Source organism: Pseudophryne corroboree, chromosome 5, assembly GCF_028390025.1.
Source record: "Pseudophryne corroboree isolate aPseCor3 chromosome 5, aPseCor3.hap2, whole genome shotgun sequence".
Taxonomy (NCBI): Eukaryota; Metazoa; Chordata; class Amphibia; order Anura; family Myobatrachidae; genus Pseudophryne; species Pseudophryne corroboree.
Genome location: NC_086448.1, coordinates 569,069,442 through 569,091,200, shown reverse-complemented (window position 1 = coordinate 569,091,200; position 21,759 = coordinate 569,069,442). Strand labels below are relative to the sequence as shown.

Sequence of the window (21,759 nt, the reverse complement as noted above, 5' to 3'; positions counted from 1 at the left end):
GGTTATACGGTGTGGATGGTGTGGGCTGGTATGAATCTTGCCCTTAGATTAACAAAAATCCTTTCCTCGTACTGTCCGTCGCCTCTGGGCACAGTTTCTCTAACTGAGGTCTGGAGGAGGGGCATAGAGGGAGGAGCCAGTGCACACCCATCTAAAGTTCTTTATAGTGCCCATGTCTCCTGCGGAGCCCGTCTATACCCCATGGTCCTTACGGAGTCCCCAGCATCCTCTACGGACTAGGAGAAAAAGATTTACCGGTAGGTTTAAAATCTTGTTTTTTTTGGTAAAGATTTCTCAAGTAAATGGGGTTATAATTAGTGGAACGAAATGCAGATATTTTCATATTTTTTTGTACGTAGTATATTGAGTGCATATAATGCTGCTAAATGAATTTCTTTCTAAACCTTTACATCCATATAAGAGGTATTTGTTTTTGTTTTCTGACAAATTGTAAAAAAGTTGTTGGAGGATTTATTTTAACTTCTAGCAAGATCTGTTTAATGTACCCAGTAGTTGCATTACTAGAGTCCACATTAGATTCACACCCTCTATGCTTTACACAGTGGCATGCAATGTTTATTGCTATGTTCTTATTTTCAGTCATGTTTTTGTATTGTGATTTTGTGCGCTTTGATGCTGCATAAGTGGTTTCATTTCACAGGATGCAGTAAATTTTATCCTGCTGCATTTGATCAAATTAAATGTTAACACAATGCACCTGTTAATTGCACTGAAGTGTAATAAGAAATGCACATATAGGACCTGATTCTGAGTTGGAGCTGCAGCACCCATGTGCCTTTTCCCAGTATTGCTTTTACCACTTTATGCAAATACTACTACAACCCTTCCCTGGTGTACAAGTGAGCTACTGAATGTGCCAGTGCTGAGATGCCCACTGGTAACATCCTAGAGAAGCTCAAATACTGTATGGTGTGTTTTCTCATACGTCCTAGAGGATGCTGGGGTCACCATAGAACCATGGGGTATAGACGGGATCCGCAGGAGACATGGGCACTTTAAGACTTTGAAAGGGTGGGAACTGGCTCCTCCCTCCAGACTCTAGTTTTAGAATTGTGCCCAGTGAGACTGGACGCACTACAGGGAGCTCTACTGAGTTTCCCTGAAAAATACTTTTGTTAGGTTTTCTATGTTCAGGGAGGCTGCTGGCAACAGTCTCCCTGCTTCGTGGGACTTGGGGGAGAGAAGTATGACCCACTTCCAGTGAGTTCAAGGGCTCTGCTTCTGGCTACAGGACACCATTAGCTCCTGAGGGTGCTGATCGATGGGTAGGCCTAGATGCTCAGTCCCGCAGCCGGTCGTCACCCCCTTACAGAGCCAGAAGACAGGTGAGTAGCTGAAGAAAAGAAGACTTCAGTGACGGCATTGTCTGGGGTACCGCACAGCGCGCGGACGCTGCGTGCCAAGCTCCCACATACACACAGCACTACAGGGTGCAGGGCGCATGGGGGGGGGGGGGGGGGGGCGGCGCCCTGGGCAGCTAATAAATCCTAAGTGGACAATGGCAAGAGGGGACATTGGTGCAGAGGCACTGTCCTAACCCCCGCCAGTATAATCATATAGTAAAAGAAGCGGGACGGAAGCGTGCCATTAAGGGGGCGGAGCTTCGCCCTCACAGCTCACTCTGCGCCATTTCCTCCCCATCAGACTGCAGAGACGTTGGTCCTTCCTTCACACTGACAAGTATCAGGTGCAAAACTGGGGTGGGGGGGGATGGGGCACTGGCTAATTTGGTGCAATATACTTTATATTAAAAGCGCTGCAGGTCTGGGGCATTTATTGGGCGCTTCAGAACCGCTGATTGAGCGCTGGGGTGTGAGCTGGCAAATCCCCTATGTGTCTCTCTGACAGACTTTACTGTGGGTCTGTCCCATATATGCCCGGTGTGTCTGTGGGTGTTTGGTGCACATGTGTCGACATGTCTGAGGCTGAAGGCTCTTCCCAGGAGGAGGCTGTATTAGGGACACAAAAGGAAGTGGGGGTGACCATGTCGGCACCGCCGACGCCTGATTGGGTAAATGTGTTGAACGCCTTGAATGCTAATGTGGCTCTTATTAGTAAGATGCTGGATAAGTCTGAGTCTTAGACCCAGGCATGGAAGAAATCTGTGGAAGATATGTTATTGCAAAGTCAGGTTCCCTCAGGGTCACAAAAACGTACGTTGGCCCAGTTGGCAGACACTGCTACCGACATGGACTCTGATTCCAGTGTCGACTACAGCGATTCCAGATTAGATCCAAAATTGGCAAAAAGCATTCAGTTCATGATTGTGGCGCTTAAAGAGGTATTACATACCACTGAGGACCCGGCTGTCCCTGATAAAAGGGTCTGTATGTATAAGGAAAGGAAACCTGAGATAACGTTTCCTCCCTCTCATGAACTGAACACTCCATTTGAAAAAGTCGGGGAAGGTCCTGACAGAAAGTTTCAGATTCCCAAAAGAATTACGGTAGCTTATCCGTTTCTCTCGGCGGATAGGGAAAAGTGGACAAGGCCCTGTCAAGTTTGTCTAAAAAGGTGGCTCTCCCGTCACCTGACACGGCAGCCCTTAAGGATCCTGCGGATCGTAAACAAGAAACTACGTTAAAGTCCATTTATGCGACCACAGGTACGCTACTCTAACCTGTCATTGCGTCTGCGTGGGTAAGTAGTGCTATTGAATAGTGGGCAGACAACTTGTCTTCTGAAATAGATACCCTAGATAGGGATAGCATCCACTTGACGCTGGGTTATATCAAGGACGCTGCAGCATACCTTAAGGAAGCTGCGAGAGATATTGGTCTTTTGGGATCAAAGGCCAATGCCATGGCAGTCTCAGCTAGACGAGCGTTGTGGATTCACCAATGGAATGCTGATGCTGATTCCAAGAAAAGTATGGAGACTCTACCATACAAAGGTAAGGCCTTATTTGGCGACGGCCTTGATGATTTGGTACCTACAGCTACCGCGTGTAAGTCATCCTTTTTGCCTTATGTTGCTCCACAACAAAAGAAAACGCACCACTATCAGATGCTGCCTTTCGGCCCAATAAATACAGAAAGGGCCGAGGTTCTTCCTTCCTTGCTACTAGAGGAAGAGGTAAACGATCACCAGCCTTGTCAGGCCCCCAGGAGCAGAAGTCCCTCCCAGGCTTCTGCCAATTCCACCGCATGACGTTGGGGCTCCTATGCGGGAGTCCACACCGGTGGGGGCACGTCTCAAACTCTTCAGTGAGTTTTGGGTTCGTTCGGACCTAGACCCATGGGTTTTACAAATAGTATCCCAAGGGTACAAGCTGGAGTTTCAAGACGTTCCTCCTCGCCGTTTTTTCAAATCGGCCTTACCAGCTTCTCTTCCAGACAGGGAGGTAGTTTGCGACGCAATACAAAAGTTGTGTCAAAATCAAGTTATCGTCAGGGTTCCCCAGTCACAACAGGGAGAAGGTTTTTATTCGAGCATGTTTTTGGCCCCGAAGCCGGGCGGCTCGGTCAGACCAATCCTAAATCTGAAATCCCTAAATTTCTTCCTAAAGAAATTCAAATTCAAGATGGAGTCTCTCCGAGCAGTGATCTCCAGTCTGGAGGAAGGGGATTTTATGGTGTCGGTGGACATAAAGGATGCCTACTTACATGTTCCCATTTATCCTCCGCATCAGGCTTACCTGAGGTTTGCAATACTGGATTGTCATCAACAATTTCAAACGTTGCCGTTTGGTCTGTCCACGGCTCCGAGGATTTTCACCAAAGTGATGGCGGAGATGATGGTTCTCCTTTGGAAGCAAGGAGTCACGATTATCCCGTACTTGGATGATCTCCTGATAAAGGCGAGATCCAGGGACCAGTTGGTGCAAAACGTTGCACTCCCCCTGACAGTTCTTCAGCAACATGGTTGGCTCCTAAACTTGCCAAAATCACAGTTGATTCCGTCAACGCGGTTGTCGTTTTTGGGAATGATATTGGACACAGAACTACAGAGAGTCTTTCTTCCAGTGGAAAAGGCTCTGGAACTTCAGAGTCTGGTCAAACAAATTTTGAAACCTGCAAGAGTGTTAATTTATCAATGCATTCGGTTGCTGGGGAAGATGGTTGTGGCCTACGAGGCCATTCAGTTTGTCAGGTTCCATGCCAGAGTGTTCCAGTGGGACCTATTGGACAAGTGGTCCAGGTCCCACCTACACATGCACCGGAGGATAATCCTGTCTTCCAAGACCAGGGTATCACTCCTGTGGTGGCTGCACAGCTCTCACCTCCTAGAGGGGTGCAGGTTCGGGATACAGGACTGGATCCTAGTGACCACGGATGCAAGCCTCAGATGCTGGGGGGCAGTCACAATGGGAGAAAACTTCCAAGGAAGGTTGTCAAGTTAGGAAACTTGTCTCCACATAAATGTTATGGAGTTAAGGGCCATTTACAACAGCTTTCTGCAAGCGGAACATCTTCTTCGAGATCTGCCTGTACTGAACCAGTCGGACAATGTAACAGCAGTAGCGTACATAAACCGTCAGGGCGAAACGAAAAGCAGAGCGGCAATGGCAGAAGCCACAAGATTTTTCCATTGGGCGGAAAAGCATACAAGCGCTCTGTCAACGATCTTCATTCCAGGAGTGGACAACTGGGAAGCAGACTTCCTCAGCAGACACGATCTCCATCCAGGAGAGTGGGGCCTCCACCAAGAAGTCTTCGCAGAGGTGACAGGTCGTTGGGGAGTTCCTCAAGTAGACATGATGGCATCTCGTCTCAACAAGAAGCTTCAGAGATATTGTTCCATGTCAAGGGACCCTCAAGCAGTTGCAGTGGATGCTCTGGTGACACCGTGGGTTTTTCAGTCAGTGTATGTATTCCCTCCACTTCCTCTCATTCCAAAAGTTCTAAAGATCATAAGAAGAACAAGGATCCGGGTGATCCTCATTGTCCCAGACTGGCCAAGGAGGGCTTGGTATCCAGATCTTCAGGAATTACTCATAGGATATCCCTGGCCTCTTCCTCTGCTTGAGGACCTGTTACAACAGGGGCCGTGCGTGTATCAGGACTTACCGCGGCTACGTTTGACGGCATGGCAGTTGAGCGCAAAATCCTAGCCCGTAAGTGTATTCCCAGTGAAGTCATTCCAAGACTTATTCAGGCCAGAAAATGGGTAACATACACAAAAGAAGAAAAAAAAAAGAAAAAATAGCAGCGCTAAATTCGATTGTTAACAAAATGAGATGTATTGGGTGAAAACAGGTTCAAACATTTATTTAAAACTCTAATAAAATATGAATTAAAAGTCAATATGATCACCGGCAAAATTAATAAAAACAAAAATTTCCGTTCCTTTTTAGTACTAACTGGACATCAGTTGTGGCAGACTTATAAGGATTAGAAACTGATTGCACAGTCCCAATAAGAAATTGTTACCGCTTCTTAAACCGCTGGAGAGAGAAAGTCCCATGAGAAGAATCTTCAATTAGGAGCTTAGTGGCATGATCTCAATCCTCACCAGTGTGCGGAGCTTTGCTTGCGGAATGGGTCCTTGAAGAGCCTGTTATGTCCACCAAATGGTTGGAACTGAACGTCCAGTATGGTCCGGGCACTTGTTCTGTAGCAAATGGTCGGTGATCAGGGTGGCACCTGACGCGTTTCGCTGCAGGTCCTGCAGCTTTTTCAAAGGTGGTCTTTGAAAAAGCTGCAGGACCTGCAGCGAAACGTGTCAGGTGCCACCCTGATCACCGACCATTTGCTACAGAACAAGTGCCCGGACCATACTGGACGTTCAGTTCCAACCATTTGGTGGACATAACAGGCTTTTCAAGGACCCATTCCGCAAGCAAAGCTCCGCACACTGGTGAGGATTGAGATCATGCCACTAAGCTCCTAATTGAAGATTCTTCTCATGGGACTTTCTCCCTCCAGCGGTTTAAGAAGCGGTAACAATTTCTTATTGGGACTGTGCAATCAGTTTCTAATCCTTATAAGTCTGCCACAACTCATGTCCAGTTAGTACTAAAAAGGAACGGACATTTTTGTTTTTATTAATTTTGCCGGTGATCATATTGACTTTTAATTCATATTTTATTAGAGTTTTAAATAAATGTTTGAACCTGTTTTCAAACAATCCATCTCATTTTGTTAACAATCGAATTTAGCGCTGCTATTTTTTCTTCTTTTGTGTATGGTTCTAGTTATCAGGATTGACTAGTCCTGTTTTTTAGCAGCAGCATTAGAACAGCAACTCTATCTGCGCCCGAGCATTAACCTTGGTTAATTTCCTTTGTTGCAGAAAATGGGTAACGTCTAAACATTACCACCGTATTTGGAGGAAATATGTTTCTTGGTGTGAATACAAGGGGGCTCCTACGGAAGAGTTTCGGCTATGACGTTTTCTCCATTTTCTACAAGCAGGTGTGGATGCGGGCCTAAAATTGGGCTCAATTAAGGTACCGATTTAAGCCTTATCGGTTTTCTTTCAGAAACAATTAGCCTCCCTTCCAGAAGTTCAGACTTTCGTGCAAGGCGTGTTGCACATCCAACCTCCATTTGTGCCTCCAGTGGCACCATGGGATCTTAATGTGGTGTTGCAGTTCCTTCAATCACATTGGTTTGAACCTTTATGGAAGGTGGAGTTGGAATTCCTCACTTGGAAAGTGGTCATCCTGTTGGCCTTGGCATCTGCAAGGCGAGTATCTGAGTTGGCGGCCTTGTCTAACAAGAGCCCTTATTTGATCTTCCATGAGGATAGAGCTGAATTGAGGGCAAGTCAACAATTTCTACAGAAGGTGGTTTCCTCTTTCCACATGAACCAACCAATTGTGGTGCCTGTGGCTACTGACGCCTTCGCTGAGTCAAAATCTCTTGATGTGGTCAGAGCTTTGAAGATTTGTGTCGCCAGAACTGCTCAGATTAGGAAAACAGAGGCTCTGTTTGTCCTGTATGCTCCCAACAAGGTTGGGTGTCCTGTTTCCAAGCAGACCATTGCACGCTGGATCTGTAATACGATTCAGCATGCTCATTCCACGGCTGGATTGCCGTTACCGGAATCGGTGAAGGCACATTCTACTAGAAAGGTTGGCTCATCCTGGGCGGCTGCCTGGGGCGTCTCGGCATTGCAACTTTGCTGAGCAGCTACTTGGTCGGGGTCAAACACATTTGCAAAGTTCTACAAGTTTGACACCTTGGCCGATGAAGACCTTAAGTTCGGTTAATCTGTGCTACAGAGTCATCCGCACTCTCCCGCCCGTTCTAGAGCTTTGGTATAACCCCATGGTTCTATGTTGACCCCAGCATCCTCTAGGACGTATGAGAAAATAGGATTTTAATACCTACCGGTAAATCCTTTTCTCTTAGTCCATAGAGGATGCTGGGCGCCCGTCTCAGTGCGTACCTGCAGTTATTAGTTGTGGTTACACACATGTTGTGTTACGTTTATTGTTAGCATGTTGCTGCAATTGTTCATGCCGTTAGCTTGTGTTCTGTTGAATGCCACGTTGTGCGGCATGCTTGAGGTGTGAGCTGGTATGAATCTCACCTTAGTTTAACAATAAATCCTTTCCTCGAAATTTCTGTCTCCCTGGGCACAGTTCCTATAACTGGAGTCTGGAGGAGAGGCATAGAGGGAGGAGCCAGTTCACACCCTTTCAAAGTCTTAAAATGCCCATGTCTCCTGCGGATCCCGTTTATACCCCATGGTTCTATGGTGACCCCAGCATCCTCTACGGACTAAGAGAAAAGGATTTACCGGTAGGTATTAAAATCCTATTTTATACATTATACATCTGAATAATTTGCAACCACTATCCGTGACACACCTTTAACATTCCCATAACATGTCCGTAAGTTGGGTCATCTCAGCGCATCCGTTTAGCCACCTCCCAGTAACTACCCAGGAATGCCCAATTCATTTTCAAGACTGTGCGTCTTAAGTGCAACTGTGACCCTTTGTGTGTGGACTCTGGATGTACACGTGCAGTGCTACGTAGATGCATGTGCAGTAGAAAACAAATATTGTTCAGCTGCATCCGACATCAACATTGCGTCAGAATCAGATCCATAGTTGTTTTCATTGAAAACAGATATAGTTCATGAGATCGGGATCCTTTCAGGATCCTGGCAGTCGGAATCCTGGCAGTAAGAATACCGATGCCAGAATCCCGACAATATTCAGAATTCCAACATCGGCATCCCGAATAGGGTCTCTAGCCCGGCGCCTGAATTCCAACAGCCAGGATCCTGAATATTACCGCCTGAGAGGTAAGCCGCAAGGGAGAGGCAGGGGTTAGGTTTAGTCTGCGGGGGGGAGGTTAAACTTACCTACCCTTGTCTGGATTCTAACTATCGGGATGCCGCGGTTGGTTTTCTGACTGCCGTCATAACGACCACCGACAAATAAATCCCAACCCCATGAGATATGTACAATGCTATTTTCTCTAACGTCCTAGTGGATGCTGGGGACTCCGTAAGGACCATGGGGAATAGACGGGCTCCGCAGGAGACAGGGCACTTTAAGAAAGAATTTGGATACTAGTGTGCTCTGGCTCCTCCCTCTATGTCCCTCCTCCAGACCTCAGTTTGAATCTGTGCCCGGACGAGCTGAGTGCTGTTTAGTGAGCTCTCCTGAGCTTGCTATAAGAAAGTATTTTGTTAGGTTTTTTTTTATTTTCAGGGAGCTCTGCTGGCAACAGACTCCCTGCATCGTGGGACTGAGGGGAGAGAAGCAGCCCTACTCTCTGAAGATAGGTCCTGCTTCTTAGGCTACTGGACACCATTAGCTCCAGAGGGATCGTACACAGGATCTCACCCTTTGTCGTCCGATCCCGGAGCCGCGCCGCCGTCCCCCTCGCAGAGCCGGAAGACAGAAGCCGGGTGTAAGAAGCAAGAAGACTTCAAAATCGGTGGCAGAAGACTCCAGTCTTCAAACTGAGGTAGCGCACAGCACTGCAGCTATGCGCCATTGCTCCCACACTAAACCCACATACTCCGGTCACTGTGCAGGGTGCAGGGGGGGGCACCCTGGGCAGCAATTAGGACCTCTTGGCAAAGTTGGGCATATATACAGTTGGGCACTGTATATATGCATGAGCCCCCGCCATAATTTTACACAAACGCGGGACAGAAGCCCGCCGCTGAGGGGGCGGGGCTTCTTCCTCAGCACTCACCAGCGCCATTTTCTCTCCACAGCTCCGCTGAGAGGAAGCTCCCCAGGCTCTCCCCTGCAGATTCACGGTAGAAGAGAGTAAAAAGAGAGGGGGGGCACATAAATTAGGCGCAAAAACATTAATACAGCAGCTACTGGGTTAACACTAAGTTACTGTGTGATTCCTGGGACATATAGCGCTGGGGTGTGTGCTGGCATACTCTCTCTCTGTCTCTCCAAAGGACCTTGTGGGGGAACTGTCTTCAAAAAGAGCATCCCCTGTGTGTGTGGTGTGTCGGTACGCTTGTGTCGACATGTTTGACGAGGAAGGCTATGTGGAAGCAGAGCGGGAGCAAATGAATGAGGTGTCTCCGCCGACGGCGCCGACACATGATTGGATGGATATGTGGAAGGTTTTAAATGATAATGTTTATTCCTTGCATAAAAGGTTGGATAAAGCTGAAACCTTAGGACAGTCGGGGTCTCAGCCCATGCCTGATCCTATGTCGCAGAGGCCGTCAGGGTCTCAGAAGCACCGACTATCCCAAATTGTTGACACAGATACCGACACGGATTCTGACTCCAGTGTCGACTATGATGATGCAAAGTTACAGCCTAAATTGTCTAAAGCTATACGTTATATGATTATAGCAATGAAGGAGGTGTTGCACATCACAGAGGAAACCCCAGTCCCTGACAAGAGGGTTCATATGTATGGGGAAAAAAGGCAGGTGGTGACCTTTCCCCCTTCACATGAGCTAAATGAGTTATGTGAAAAAGCTTGGGAATCTCCAGATAAAAAACTGCAGATTTCCAAACGGATGCTTATGGCGTACGCTGGGAATCCTCCCCTAGGTTGGACAAAGCTCTAACGCGCTTATCCAAGAAGGTGGCCCTACCGTCACAGGATACGGCCACCCTAAAAGATGCTGTGGATAGAAAGCAAGAGGGTACCCTGAAGTCCATTTATACACATTCAGGTACCTTACTAAGGCCGGCAATTGCGTCGGCCTGGGTGTGTAGTGCTGTAGCAGCATGGACGGATACCTTGTCTGAGGATCTGGATACCTTGGACAAGGATACTATATTAATGACCCTGGGGCATATAAAAGACGCTGTCCTGTATATGAGAGATGCTCAAAGAGACATTAGCCTACTGGGCTCTAGAATAAATGCAATGTCGATTTCTGCCAGAAGGGTCCTGTGGACTCGGCAATGGACAGGCGATGCCGACTCAAAAAGGCACATGGAGGTTTTACCTTACAAGGGTGAGGAATTGTTTGGGGAGGGTCTCTCGGACCTGGTCTCCACAGCTACTGCTGGAAAGTCAAATTTTTTGCCATATGTTCCCTCACAACCTAAGAAAGCACCGTATTACCAAATGCAGTCCTTTCGTTCACAAAAAGGCAAGAAAGTCCGAGGTGCGTCCTTTCTTGCCAGAGGCAGGGGTAGAGGAAAGAAGCTGCACAACACAGCTAGTTCCCAGGAACAGAAGTCCTCCCCGGCTTCCACTAAATCCACCGCATGACGCTGGGGCTCCACAGGCGGAGCTAGGCCCGGTGGGGGCGCGTCTCCGAAATTTCAGCCACAAGTGGGTTCACTCCCAGGTGGATCCCTGGGCAATAGAGATTGTGTCTCAGGGATACAAGCTGGAATTCGAGGAGATGCCCCCTCACCGATACCTCAAATCGGACCTACCAGCTTCCCCCTTAGAGCGGGAAATAGTGTTAGCTGCAATTCACAAATTGTATCTTCAGCAGGTGGTGGTCAAGGTTCCCCTCCTTCAACAAGGAAAGGGTTATTATTCGACCATGTTTGTGGTACCGAAACCGGACGGTTCGGTCAGACCCATATTGAATTTAAAATCCCTGAACCTATACTTGAAAAGGTTCAAGTTCAATATGGAATCGCTCAGAGCGGTCATCGCAAGCCTGGAAGGGGGGGATTTTATGGTGTCTCTGGACATAAAGGATGCATACCTTCATGTCCCCATTTATCCACCTCATCAGGCGTACCTCAGATTTGTGGTACAGGATTGTCATTACCAATTCCAGACGTTGCCGTTTGGTCTCTCCACGGCACCAAGAATATTTACCAAGGTAATGGCGGAAATGATGGTGCTCCTGCGAAAGCAGGGGGTCACAATTATCCCACACTTGGACGATCTCCTCATAAAGGCGAGGTCCAGAGAGCAGTTGCTGATCAGCGTAGCACGCTCTCGGGAAGTGTTACAACAGCACGGCTGGATTCTAAATATTCCGAAGTCGCAGTTGATTCCTACGACTCGTCTGCCCTTCCTGGGCATGATTCTGGACACAGACCAGAAGAGGTTTTATCTCCCGATGGAGAAGGCTCAGGAGCTCATGACACTGGTCAGAGACCTATTAAAACCAAAACAGTTGTCGGTGCATCACTGCACGCGAGTCCTGGGAAAGATGGTGGCATCATACGAGGCCATTCCCTTCGGCAGGTTCCATGCGAGGACCTTTCAATGGGATCTGTTGGACAAGTGGTCCGGATCACATCTTCAGATGCACCGGCTGATCACCCTATCCCCCAGGGCCAGGGTGTCTCTCCTGTGGTGGCTGCAGAGTGCTCACCTTCTCGAGGGCCGCAGATTTGGCATTCAGGACTGGGTCCTGGTGACCACGGATGCAAGCCTCCGAGGGTGGGGGGCAGTCACACAGGGAAGAAATTTCCAAGGTCTGTGGTCAAGTCAGGAGACTTGCCTTCACATCAATATCCTGGAACTAAGGGCCATATACAACGCCCTACGTCAAGCGGAGACCCTGCTTCGCGACCAACCGGTTCTGATTCAGTCAGACAACATCACCGCAGTGGCTCATGTAAACCGCCAAGGCGGCACAAGGAGCAGGGTGGCGATGGCGGAAGCCACCAGAATGCTTCGCTGGGCGGAGAATCACGTAAGCGCACTGTCAGCAGTGTTCATCCCAGGAGTAGACAACTGGGAAGCAGACTTCCTCAGCAGGCACGACCTCCACCCGGGAGAGCGGGGACTTCATCAAGAAGTCTTCACGCAGATTGCAAGTCGGTGGGAACTGCCACAGGTGGACATGATGGCATCCCGCCTCAACAAAAAGCTACAGAGGTATTGCGCCAGGTCAAGAGACCCTCAGGCGATAGCTGTAGACGCACTAGTGACACCGTGGGTGTTCCAGTCGGTTTATGTATTTCCTCCTCTTCCTCTCATACCCAAGGTGCTGAGAATCATAAGAAAAAGAGGAGTGAGAACAATACTCATTGTTCCGGATTGGCCAAGAAGGACTTGGTATCCAGATCTGCAAGAAATGCGCACAGAGGACCCATGGCCTCTGCCTCTAAGACAGGACTTGTTGCAACAGGGGCCCTGTCTGTTCCAAGACTTACCGCGGCTGCGTTTGACATCATGGCGGTTGAACGCTGGATCCTAGCAGAAAAAGGCATTCCGGATGAAGTTATTCCTACGCTGATAGAGGCTAGGAAGGACGTGACGGCTAAACATTATCACCGTATATGGCAAAAATATGTTGCTTGGTGTGAGGCCAGGAATGCCCCCACGGAGGAATTCCAGCTGTGCCTTTTCCTTCACTTCCTACAGGCGGGAGTGACTTTGGGCCTAAAATTGGGTTCCATTAAGGTCCAGATTTCGGCCCTGTCTATTTTCTTTCAAAAAGAACTGGCTTCTCTGCCTGATGTGCAGACGTTTGTAAAGGGAGTGCTGCATATTCAGCCTCCTTTTGTGCCTCCAGTGGCACCTTGGGATCTGAACGTAGTGTTGAGTTTCCTGAAGTCACACTGGTTTGAACCACTTAAAACCGTGGAGTTAAAATATCTCACGTGGAAGGTGGTCATGCTGTTAGCCTTGGCTTCGGCTAGGCGTGTATCAGAATTAGCAGCTTTATCACATAAAAGCCCCTATCTGGTTTTCCATATGGACAGAGCAGAATTGAGGACCCGTCCACAATTTCTGCCTAAGGTGGTGTCGTCTTTTCATATGAACCAACCTATTGTGGTGTCTGTGGCTACTCGTGACTTGGAGGATTCCGAGTTACTAGATGTGGTCAGGGCTTTGAAGGTTTATGTAGCCAGAACGGCTAGAGTCAGGAAAACTGAGTCGCTGTTTATCCTGTATGCACCCAACAAGCTGGGTGCTCCTGCTTCAAAGCAGACTATTGCTCGCTGGATCTGTAGCACGATTCAGCAGGCTCATTCTGCGGCAGGATTGCCGCTGCCAAAATCAGTAAAGGCCCACTCCACAAGGAAGGTGGGCTCTTCTTGGGCGGCTGCCCGAGGGGTCTCGGCATTACAGCTTTGCCAAGCAGCTACTTGGTCAGGTTCAAACAGTTTTGCAAAGTTCTACAAGTTTGATACCCTGGCTGAGGAGGACCTTGTGTTTGCTCATTCGGTGCTGCAGAGTCATCATCACTCTCCCGCCCGTTTGGGAGCTTTGGTATAATCCCCATGGTCCTTACGGAGTTCCCAGCATCCACTAGGACGTTAGAGAAAATAAAATTTTACTAACCGGTAAATCTATTTCTCGTAGTCCATAGTGGATGCTGGGCGCCCGTCCCAAGTGCGGACTTCTTCTGCAATACTTGTATATAGTTATTGCTTGCATAAGGGTTATGTTATGGTGCATCAGGGTTGTTCTGATGCTCTGTTGTTGTTCATACTGTTAACTGGGTAAGTTTATCACAAGTTATACGGTGTGATTGGTGTGGCTGGTATGAGTCTTACCCTGGATTCCAGAATCCTTTCCTTGTACTGTCAGCTCTTCCGGGCACAGTTTCTCTAACTGAGGTCTGGAGGTGGGACATAGAGGGAGGAGCCAGAGCACACCAGTATCCAAATTATTTCTTAAAGTGCCCTGTCTCCTGCGGAGCCCGTCTATTCCCCATGGTCCTTACGGAGTCCCCAACATCCACTACGGACTACGAAAAATAGATTTACCGGTAAGCAAAATCTTATTTTTTCTACATGACTAGCCCTGCACTCATGAAATTCTAAAAAAATACATGAAAATAGCATGTATTCAAATTGAACTAGTATACATACTGAGAGGTACTTGAAGCTTGTTGATGAATGTTTAAAATTGGGAAGAAGGCAATAATAATATCTTAAACATGAGAAAGTCATGTAATTAGGTTATTATACTGTTAAGTGATGGATGCAGATATAAGTATATGAAGAGTATAAATGATGACAAGTTATAATGCAACTTTGGACTATGTAAAACCAAATATTGTGATGGAGAAACTATTCACAAAACAGTTATTCTCCAGGGCATGAAACTGTGGAGAACTTTGAATGAATTTGGTGTCTGTGCAATAATATCAACAAAGCAGACTGGGTGACTTCTGGCAAGTTATTACTTTAGCTCTCCAAGGAAAAGTTTCACCTGTATTCCTATACCCCATGTATACTAAACTACTCTGCAGTAACTGATACTTACTCTCGCACCTCCTCATGTTTTATTATACTATTTTGGGGAGGTACTACATTTGGAATGTTTAAATATATAAAAACAGGAAAGAATACAGAATATTTGAATTGACATGGGATATTGGATATATTCGTTAGTAATACTTTCATGTTAGAATATCAGTTATAACAATGATATCTGTGTTTTGCAAGGTATCAAGATGAAGCTTCCCCTTTGGATGAAATGCCACTTATGATGTCAGAAGAAGGGTTTGAGAATGATGAAAATGATTACCACACCTTACCAAGAGCCAGAATAACTCGTCGAAAAAGAGGACTAGAATGGTTTATTTGTGGAGGGTGGAAATTCTTGTGCACCAGGTTTGTATTAGTGATATTACAACTATTGTCGCTGTTTGTCTTGGACTTCTGACACTGTATTGCTAATTTAAAAATGCTGATGACATTCTTGTAGTTGCTGACTTATCCTTTGTGCTTCCTCAAATGCAGAATATATACAGTGGCGACCGCAAGTCTTTTAACACTAGCACAACATGCAGTGGTGGATTTAGGGCCAAAGCCACCCCAGGGCACGTTTTTGGGTGCCCCTTCCCCCTCCCACCCTCACATCACTTCCATCTCCACCCCATTTATGTCAGGGACTGACCCGTTCCCTCCGGACAGCCAAGGCAGCCCTCACACGTACAATCACACACACATCTGGCACCACAGCACTCACTTGAAGCAGTTGCCAGGGGAGGGGAAGTGGACGTGCAGCACACTACCTCCTTCTCCTGTTCAGTAATTGCTGTGTTCTGCCTAGTGTACACATACTGACTGCTGCCTCCCCCAGGTCAGGGGAATGCGGCAGACTGATGTGGGTGGGTAGGCAGGTGGGCTGTTGTGCCACTTTCATCAACTGGCGCCCCTAGACACGTGCCTCAAATGCCTAGTGGGAAATCCGCCACTGGCAACATACTTTTGCTTACGTCCTTGGGGATACTGGGAATCCATTTAGTACCATGGGTTATATACGGGTCCACTATGAGACTTGGGCAATTTAAGAATTTGATAGTGTGTGCTGGCTCCTCCCTCTATGCCCCTCCTACGAGACAGTTTAGAAAATGTGCCCGGAGGAGCCGGACACGTCGCTGGAAGCTTCTGAAGAGATTTTTGCATTTTTTTTTGTATATTTGTTATTTTCAGGCAGGATGGCACCAACCTGCCTGCTTCCTGGGACTTAGAGGGGGAGAATGGCCCAACCTCTTGAAGGGTTAATGGTCTCGTTCCCCGCTGACAAGACATTAGCTCCTGAGGGAACTATTCGCAAGCCTCACCACGTCGAGCGTACATTCCCGCCGCACACCGCCACCCCTAACAGAGCCAGAAGAAAGAAGAGTGGTGAGTACTAAGCCGGCGTCCCGGTTAGTGGGTGTGTGTGTTTCATGTAAGGCACAGTGTTCCTCTTCTCCAGGGGTTCCTCTTCTCCAGGGGTTCATGTACTCAATGTAGTGTACCCTCCCAGGCTATCGGGATGGAGCCAGCTTGGCTGGATTCCATTAGGGGAATGATTTCCAATATTTCTACTAAATTGTCCCGCAATGAGAAAGAGACGCAATACTTAAGACAATCGATGACTGAGTTTATGAACAGAGACTCAGTACCCAAGCCAGCGTCTCTGTCCCCTACCATTTGTCCGCAAAAACGTCCTTTGGCACATATCCTGCAGTCTGACTTTGATGATGAGGGGTCAGACATGGAGGAGGGGGAGGTGGACTCAGAGGTGGGGGAGGCTACTCTATCACAGGGAATAGAGGCTCTCATAGAAGCTATGAGAGAAGTTCTGCATATCCCTGATAAGGTAACAGTGGAGACTGAGGGATCGTATTTTAATATAAAAAAGAAATCCTCAGCCACTTTTCCTGTGTCAAAGGAACTAAATACCCTCTTTGAAGAACCGTGGGTTAATCTTGATAGGAAATTTCAAATCCCTAAAGGTTGATATCATCTTTTCCTTTTCCTCCTCAGTGTAGGAAAAAATGGGACAATCCACCGATAGTGGATGCATCAGTATCCAGGCTGTCACGGAAAATTGTATTGCCTGTCCCTGGTGCAGCCTCTCTAAAAGACACGGCTGATCGTAGAATTGAGAATACACTCAAATCTTTGTACACAGCTGCTGGAGTGGCCCAGAGACCCACTATAGCATATGGGTGGATTACTAAGGCCATTGCCGAATGGTCGGGTAATCTAATTGAGGGGTTAGGTACCTTGCCTTAGGGGGAGATTATTTTACTCCTGCAACATATGCAGGACTCTGCGAATTTTATGGTGGAAGCCATAAAAGAAATATGCTTACTTAATGCAGGCACCACTGCTATGGCAGTGTCAGCACACAGAGGCTTATTGCTACGCCAGTGGACTGCTGTCACAGTCTCCAGGAAAGGTGTGGAAGGAGAGGCCTTATTTGGAGATGAACTAGACAAATGGATCTCCAAAGCTACTGCGGGTAAGTCCACGTTATCTTCCTTCTGCAGCTCCCCCAACCAGGAAGGCCTACTCTGGACCAAATCTACAGTCCTTTCGGACTGCCAAGTTTAAGGGCAAAACCAGAGGTTCTTCTACAGCCAACAGAGGCACTAGAGGTAAACCACGAAAACCAGCAACTGCCGGTTCACAGGAACAGAGCTCAAGCCCTGCTTCCTCAAAGCCTTCAGCATGACGGTGGACCGCGATGCCTGGAAGACTGGCAGGTGCGAGCCCAGGCTACAGACTGGAGTTTCAGGAGCTCCCACCTCACAGATTCTTCAAATCGTTGTCTCAATTTTCCATGAGGACAGTGCTGAACTCAGAACTCGTCAGCAATTTCTTCCTCCAATCTATTGTGGTATCGGCTATTGCGGACACTTCTGCTGCTTCAAATTCTTTGGATGTTGTGAGGGCCTTGAAGGTGTACGTAAAGAGGATAGCTCATCACAGGAAATCTGACTCGCTGTTCGTTCTCTATGATCCCAATAAAGTTGGGTGTCCTGCTTCAAAGCAGTCTATTGCACTCTGGGTCAGGCTCACTATCCAGCATGCTTATTCCACGGCAAGATTGCCGTTCCAAAATCTGTGCAGGCCCACTCTACTAGGTCGTGGGTTCTTCTTGGGCGGCTGCCCGGGGTGTATCGCCTTTACAGCTCTGCTGAGCTGCTACTTGGTCAGGTTCTAACACATTTGCAAAGTTTTACAAGTTCGATACTTTGGCCCCTGAGGACCTTCAGTTTGGTCAATCAGTTCTGCAGGAAGTTCAGCACTCTCCCACCCAGTTTGGGAGCTTTGGTACTTCCCCATGGTACTAACTGGATTCCCAATATCCAGTAGGACGTAAGAGAAAATAGTATTTGAATTACTTACCGGTAAATCCTTTTCTCGTAGTCCGTAGGGGATACTGGGCGCCCGCTTAGTGCTTCGTTCTTCCTGCGCTGTTACTTGGTTAAGTATTCTGGTTTGTTCAGCTTTTCATGTTTCATGTTTGGTTAGCATGGCTTTCTTTCTATTGTTCTGTGTGCTGGTTCGTAATCTCACCACTTTCCTTATCTATCCTTCTCACATAGTATGTCCGTCTCCTCTGGCACAGTTTCCTAGACTGAGTCTGGTAGGAGGGGCATAGAGGGAGGAGCCAGTGCACACTATCAATTTCTTAAAGTGCCCAAGGCTCCTAGTGGACCCGTCTATACCCCATGGTACTAAATGGATTCCCAGTATCCCCTATCGACTACGAGAAAAGGATTTACCGGTAGGCATTTAAAATCCTATTTTCTCTGTTCTTTATAATAATAATAATAATAATAATAATAATAATTTTATTTATATAGCGCTCTTTCTCCAATACGACTGAAGTTGCTTAACAGAATGAACATAATAGAGTACATAAACAATTAATTACAGAATGCTTTTCAGAAAATACAGAGAGCATGGATATAGTAAAAGGGCATTAAGGAAATGCTTGAGTATACAGGAAAGTCTTGTTTTTGAAGGATTCTAGAGTGGTGGCCTCTTGAACTGTGCGTGGAAGCGAGTGCCATAGAATCGGAGCCGCATCGCTAAAAGCTCAACCCCCAGATTAATTTTAGGTACTGTTCTTTAGTCCTTCAATATTCTTGAGTGGTACACCGGAAAGCACACCCTCTTAATTAAGAACTTACATTAGGGTTGTTTGGATGAGTGTGTTTATGTGTGGAGTATCCGTGTTCATTATTTGTTATATTTGCACAGTCCAGTCTTTGTACCATCTGGTTAGTGCTGATAATTGATATTAGATATGTTTTTATATATTTATGTTTCCTATATATTTGTAATACTTTTTATGTCTGCTATGTACTTGTATCTTTGTATATTTTTATGTATATTCATTTAATTGTTAACATACAGTATTAGTTAAATGGATGTGTTTACTAGCCAGGTATTGCAATTAGAAATAGCTGATTGCTAATTATACCCCTGGTGTAATGTACGTTTTGTGAATGGACAGAGCGATCAAATGATTTGGAGACCTGGCCTTTATGAACCTGAATTGTTGGAGCAAGCGGCACTCTTCGATAAAGGGGATAGGAAACCCCAAAACATGTTAGAGACCTGCTGGTACGTGTAACCAGCTTCAGCAAAGAACTTCACTAGTGATCGAGTGAGCGGCGCATATCATCTATATCTTGACCGTGACTGCAGCCGGACCCAGCCACGAATGGAGACCAGCTTCCGCACCAGACTCCCGGTGTTGTTCCTGCTGTGCCGAACACTTTGTGATTTTATTGTATATTACCTTTTAATATTAAAGATCAGCTTTTTGGATCGTACATTAGACTGGGGTGATCTAATGACACCCTTATGTGAACGCGTGACAGAACCAATATGTAAGTGATCTTTCTTTATGAAGTTATTCCGTTTTATTATACAATGAAGGAGTTATATCGTGGGTTATGCCTTGTTTTTCCTGCGGGTGAGAACCCTAATGTAAGTTCTTAATTAAGAAGATGTGCTTCCCGGTGTACCACTCACGAATATTGAAAGACTTAAGAACAGTTTTCTACAAGTGAACAGCACCTATACGGGTCTGGGACTCCAGGTCGACAACAAAAAGGTCGACACACCTTAGGATGATGCCAATTGGTCGACATGGACAAAAGGTCGACATTCACAAAAGGTCGACAGGAACAAGGTCGACATGGAAAAAGGTCGACATGAGTTTTTTTATTTTTTTGGGTGTCGTTTTCTTCGTAGAGTGACCGGGAAACCCAATTAGTGCACCGCGTCCCCTCGCATGGCTCGCTTCGCTCGCCATGCTTCGGGCATGGTGCCTTCGCTTCGCTCGGCACAGATTACCGTTCCAATCATAGTCCATGTGGATCGTTAAGTATGAAAAAGTTCCAAAAAAAGAAAAAAATTGTGAAAAACTCATGTCGACATTTTGTCCATGTCGACCTTGTTCCTGTCGACCTTTTGTCCTTGTCGACACAAGGTGTGTCGACCAATTGGTGTCGACCTTTTTGTTGTCGACCTGGAGTCCGGATACCCACCTATACACAGTTTTATTTTGTTGTTTTAGTGTCTTGTGAAGATTTATTTAAACTGTGTGGCTGCGGTTTACTGGTCTGCGCAGAAACCACATTTTGACTTTTTGATTTCTAGGTACTGGATTTCTAGGTACTGCTAAAAGTCCTTCATCTACATATCGCAATAATCGAGCGGGCCAGTATGGAATCAGAAGCTGCTTCAAGTACATTGGTCTCTGGTTTTGTAGGGCTTTAAAAGTCAGTAAGCAAAATTGAAATAGATTTGCCATCTTACAAGAAGCCAATGGACGTAGTGGAGAATGTATGTTATGTGACTGGGATGGGGCTGGTTAGTTAACAGCCTGGGAGCTGTGTTTTGTACCAGCTGTAAGCGATACAATTCTTTTGCTGGGAGACCAAGGTAGAGGTCATTGCAGTAGTATTATTGCTGTGGTATAAATGCATGTATGACTTTAGGCAGCTCTTCAGTGTTTTGTAATTCTGAATTCCCACGTGTGAGTCTAGTTGGTTGGCTTAGCTGCAGTCTGTCCTTTCAGGTTGAGGTTTTATCACAAGGGCCTGTGTTTTGTTAGGGTTCACTGACAGCCAACTGGCACTCATACACTCCTGGTTTTCCGCTTTAGTACCCGGGACAAAGGACAGGTAATGTTGTGCAGTGTTCCCGCTAGGATGCCGGCAGGGCGCAGGGGTGGTGGGGCAGTGTGTTTGTGTACAGCGAAGATACCCGCCTGCATGAGAAGGGGGCATGGCCCTGCCACTGTCGCTATTGCGGGCATGCCCCAGCTGTCTGCGTCACTGATAAGGGCTTTCTCCAGGCTCTCCAATTAATGCGAATAGATGCCATGTATGTGTTCATGCAACGGTAGCAAGGCAGTGGGGAGGCTGTTTTAGCAGGGCGCCGCTAAAGGTGCAGGGTGCATTTAGCCATTTAAAAACCGGGTAGGGCGCCGCTCCCTGCTAAAACAGTCTGATGTTAACGCTAGTTGTGCATCATCTGCATAGCATTGGCAGACCAGACCATGATGTCTGATTATTTCACCCAGTGGTAGCATGTCTACTGTAAAAAGCATTGGGTATAGTATAGAACAGGCCTGGCCAACCTGTGGCTCTCCAGATGTAGTGAAACTACACGTCCCAGCATGCCCTGCCACAGTTTTAGCATTCCCTAATAGCAAAACTGTGGCAAGGCATGATGGGACTTGTAGTTTCACAACAGCTGGAGAGCCACAGGTTGGCCAGGCCTGGTATAGAACATTGTGAAACACTACGTGGTAGTGGCACTGGTGATTGAGTATACTCCAAACAAAACTCTTTACCCTACTGGTGAGAAGTTATTTGAACCATCTAATGACTGCCATCCAGTCCACAGAAAATTTTCAGGCATTCAATCAGAATCCCATGGTCCACGGTATTAAATGCTGCAGAGAAAAAAGCAATTTGAGGCAGCTTGCATTGAGCTATGTGCACTTTATTTACCAGTGTTTGGAGAATTTTATCTGACTATTCTGTGAATTTTAAATATAATTGAAAGGTATTATGCTTTATACATAAAAGTGAGAACAATACAAAAAGCCATGAATTTCAGTGAGACATATTCATCTTAGAAATACCTATATTGTTAATACAGAGTTGATTTTGCATCATATACTGTATATTAAAAGAAGGGTGAAGTGATTAC

At 46.7% G+C, this 21,759-nt stretch overlaps 1 protein-coding gene across 2 annotated transcripts in view; it reads left to right on the top strand.

Moving 5' to 3' along the window:
* The window catches only part of ATP9B (ATPase phospholipid transporting 9B (putative)), an 851,783-nt gene that overhangs the window by 89,440 nt on the left and 740,584 nt on the right, over positions 1-21,759 (top strand). For both annotated transcript variants that reach the window (XM_063923317.1, XM_063923316.1), the window contains exon 2: positions 14,740-14,907. In XM_063923317.1, the coding sequence (XP_063779387.1) occupies positions 14,740-14,907 (168 nt within the window). The remainder of the gene's footprint in view (positions 1-14,739; positions 14,908-21,759) is intronic.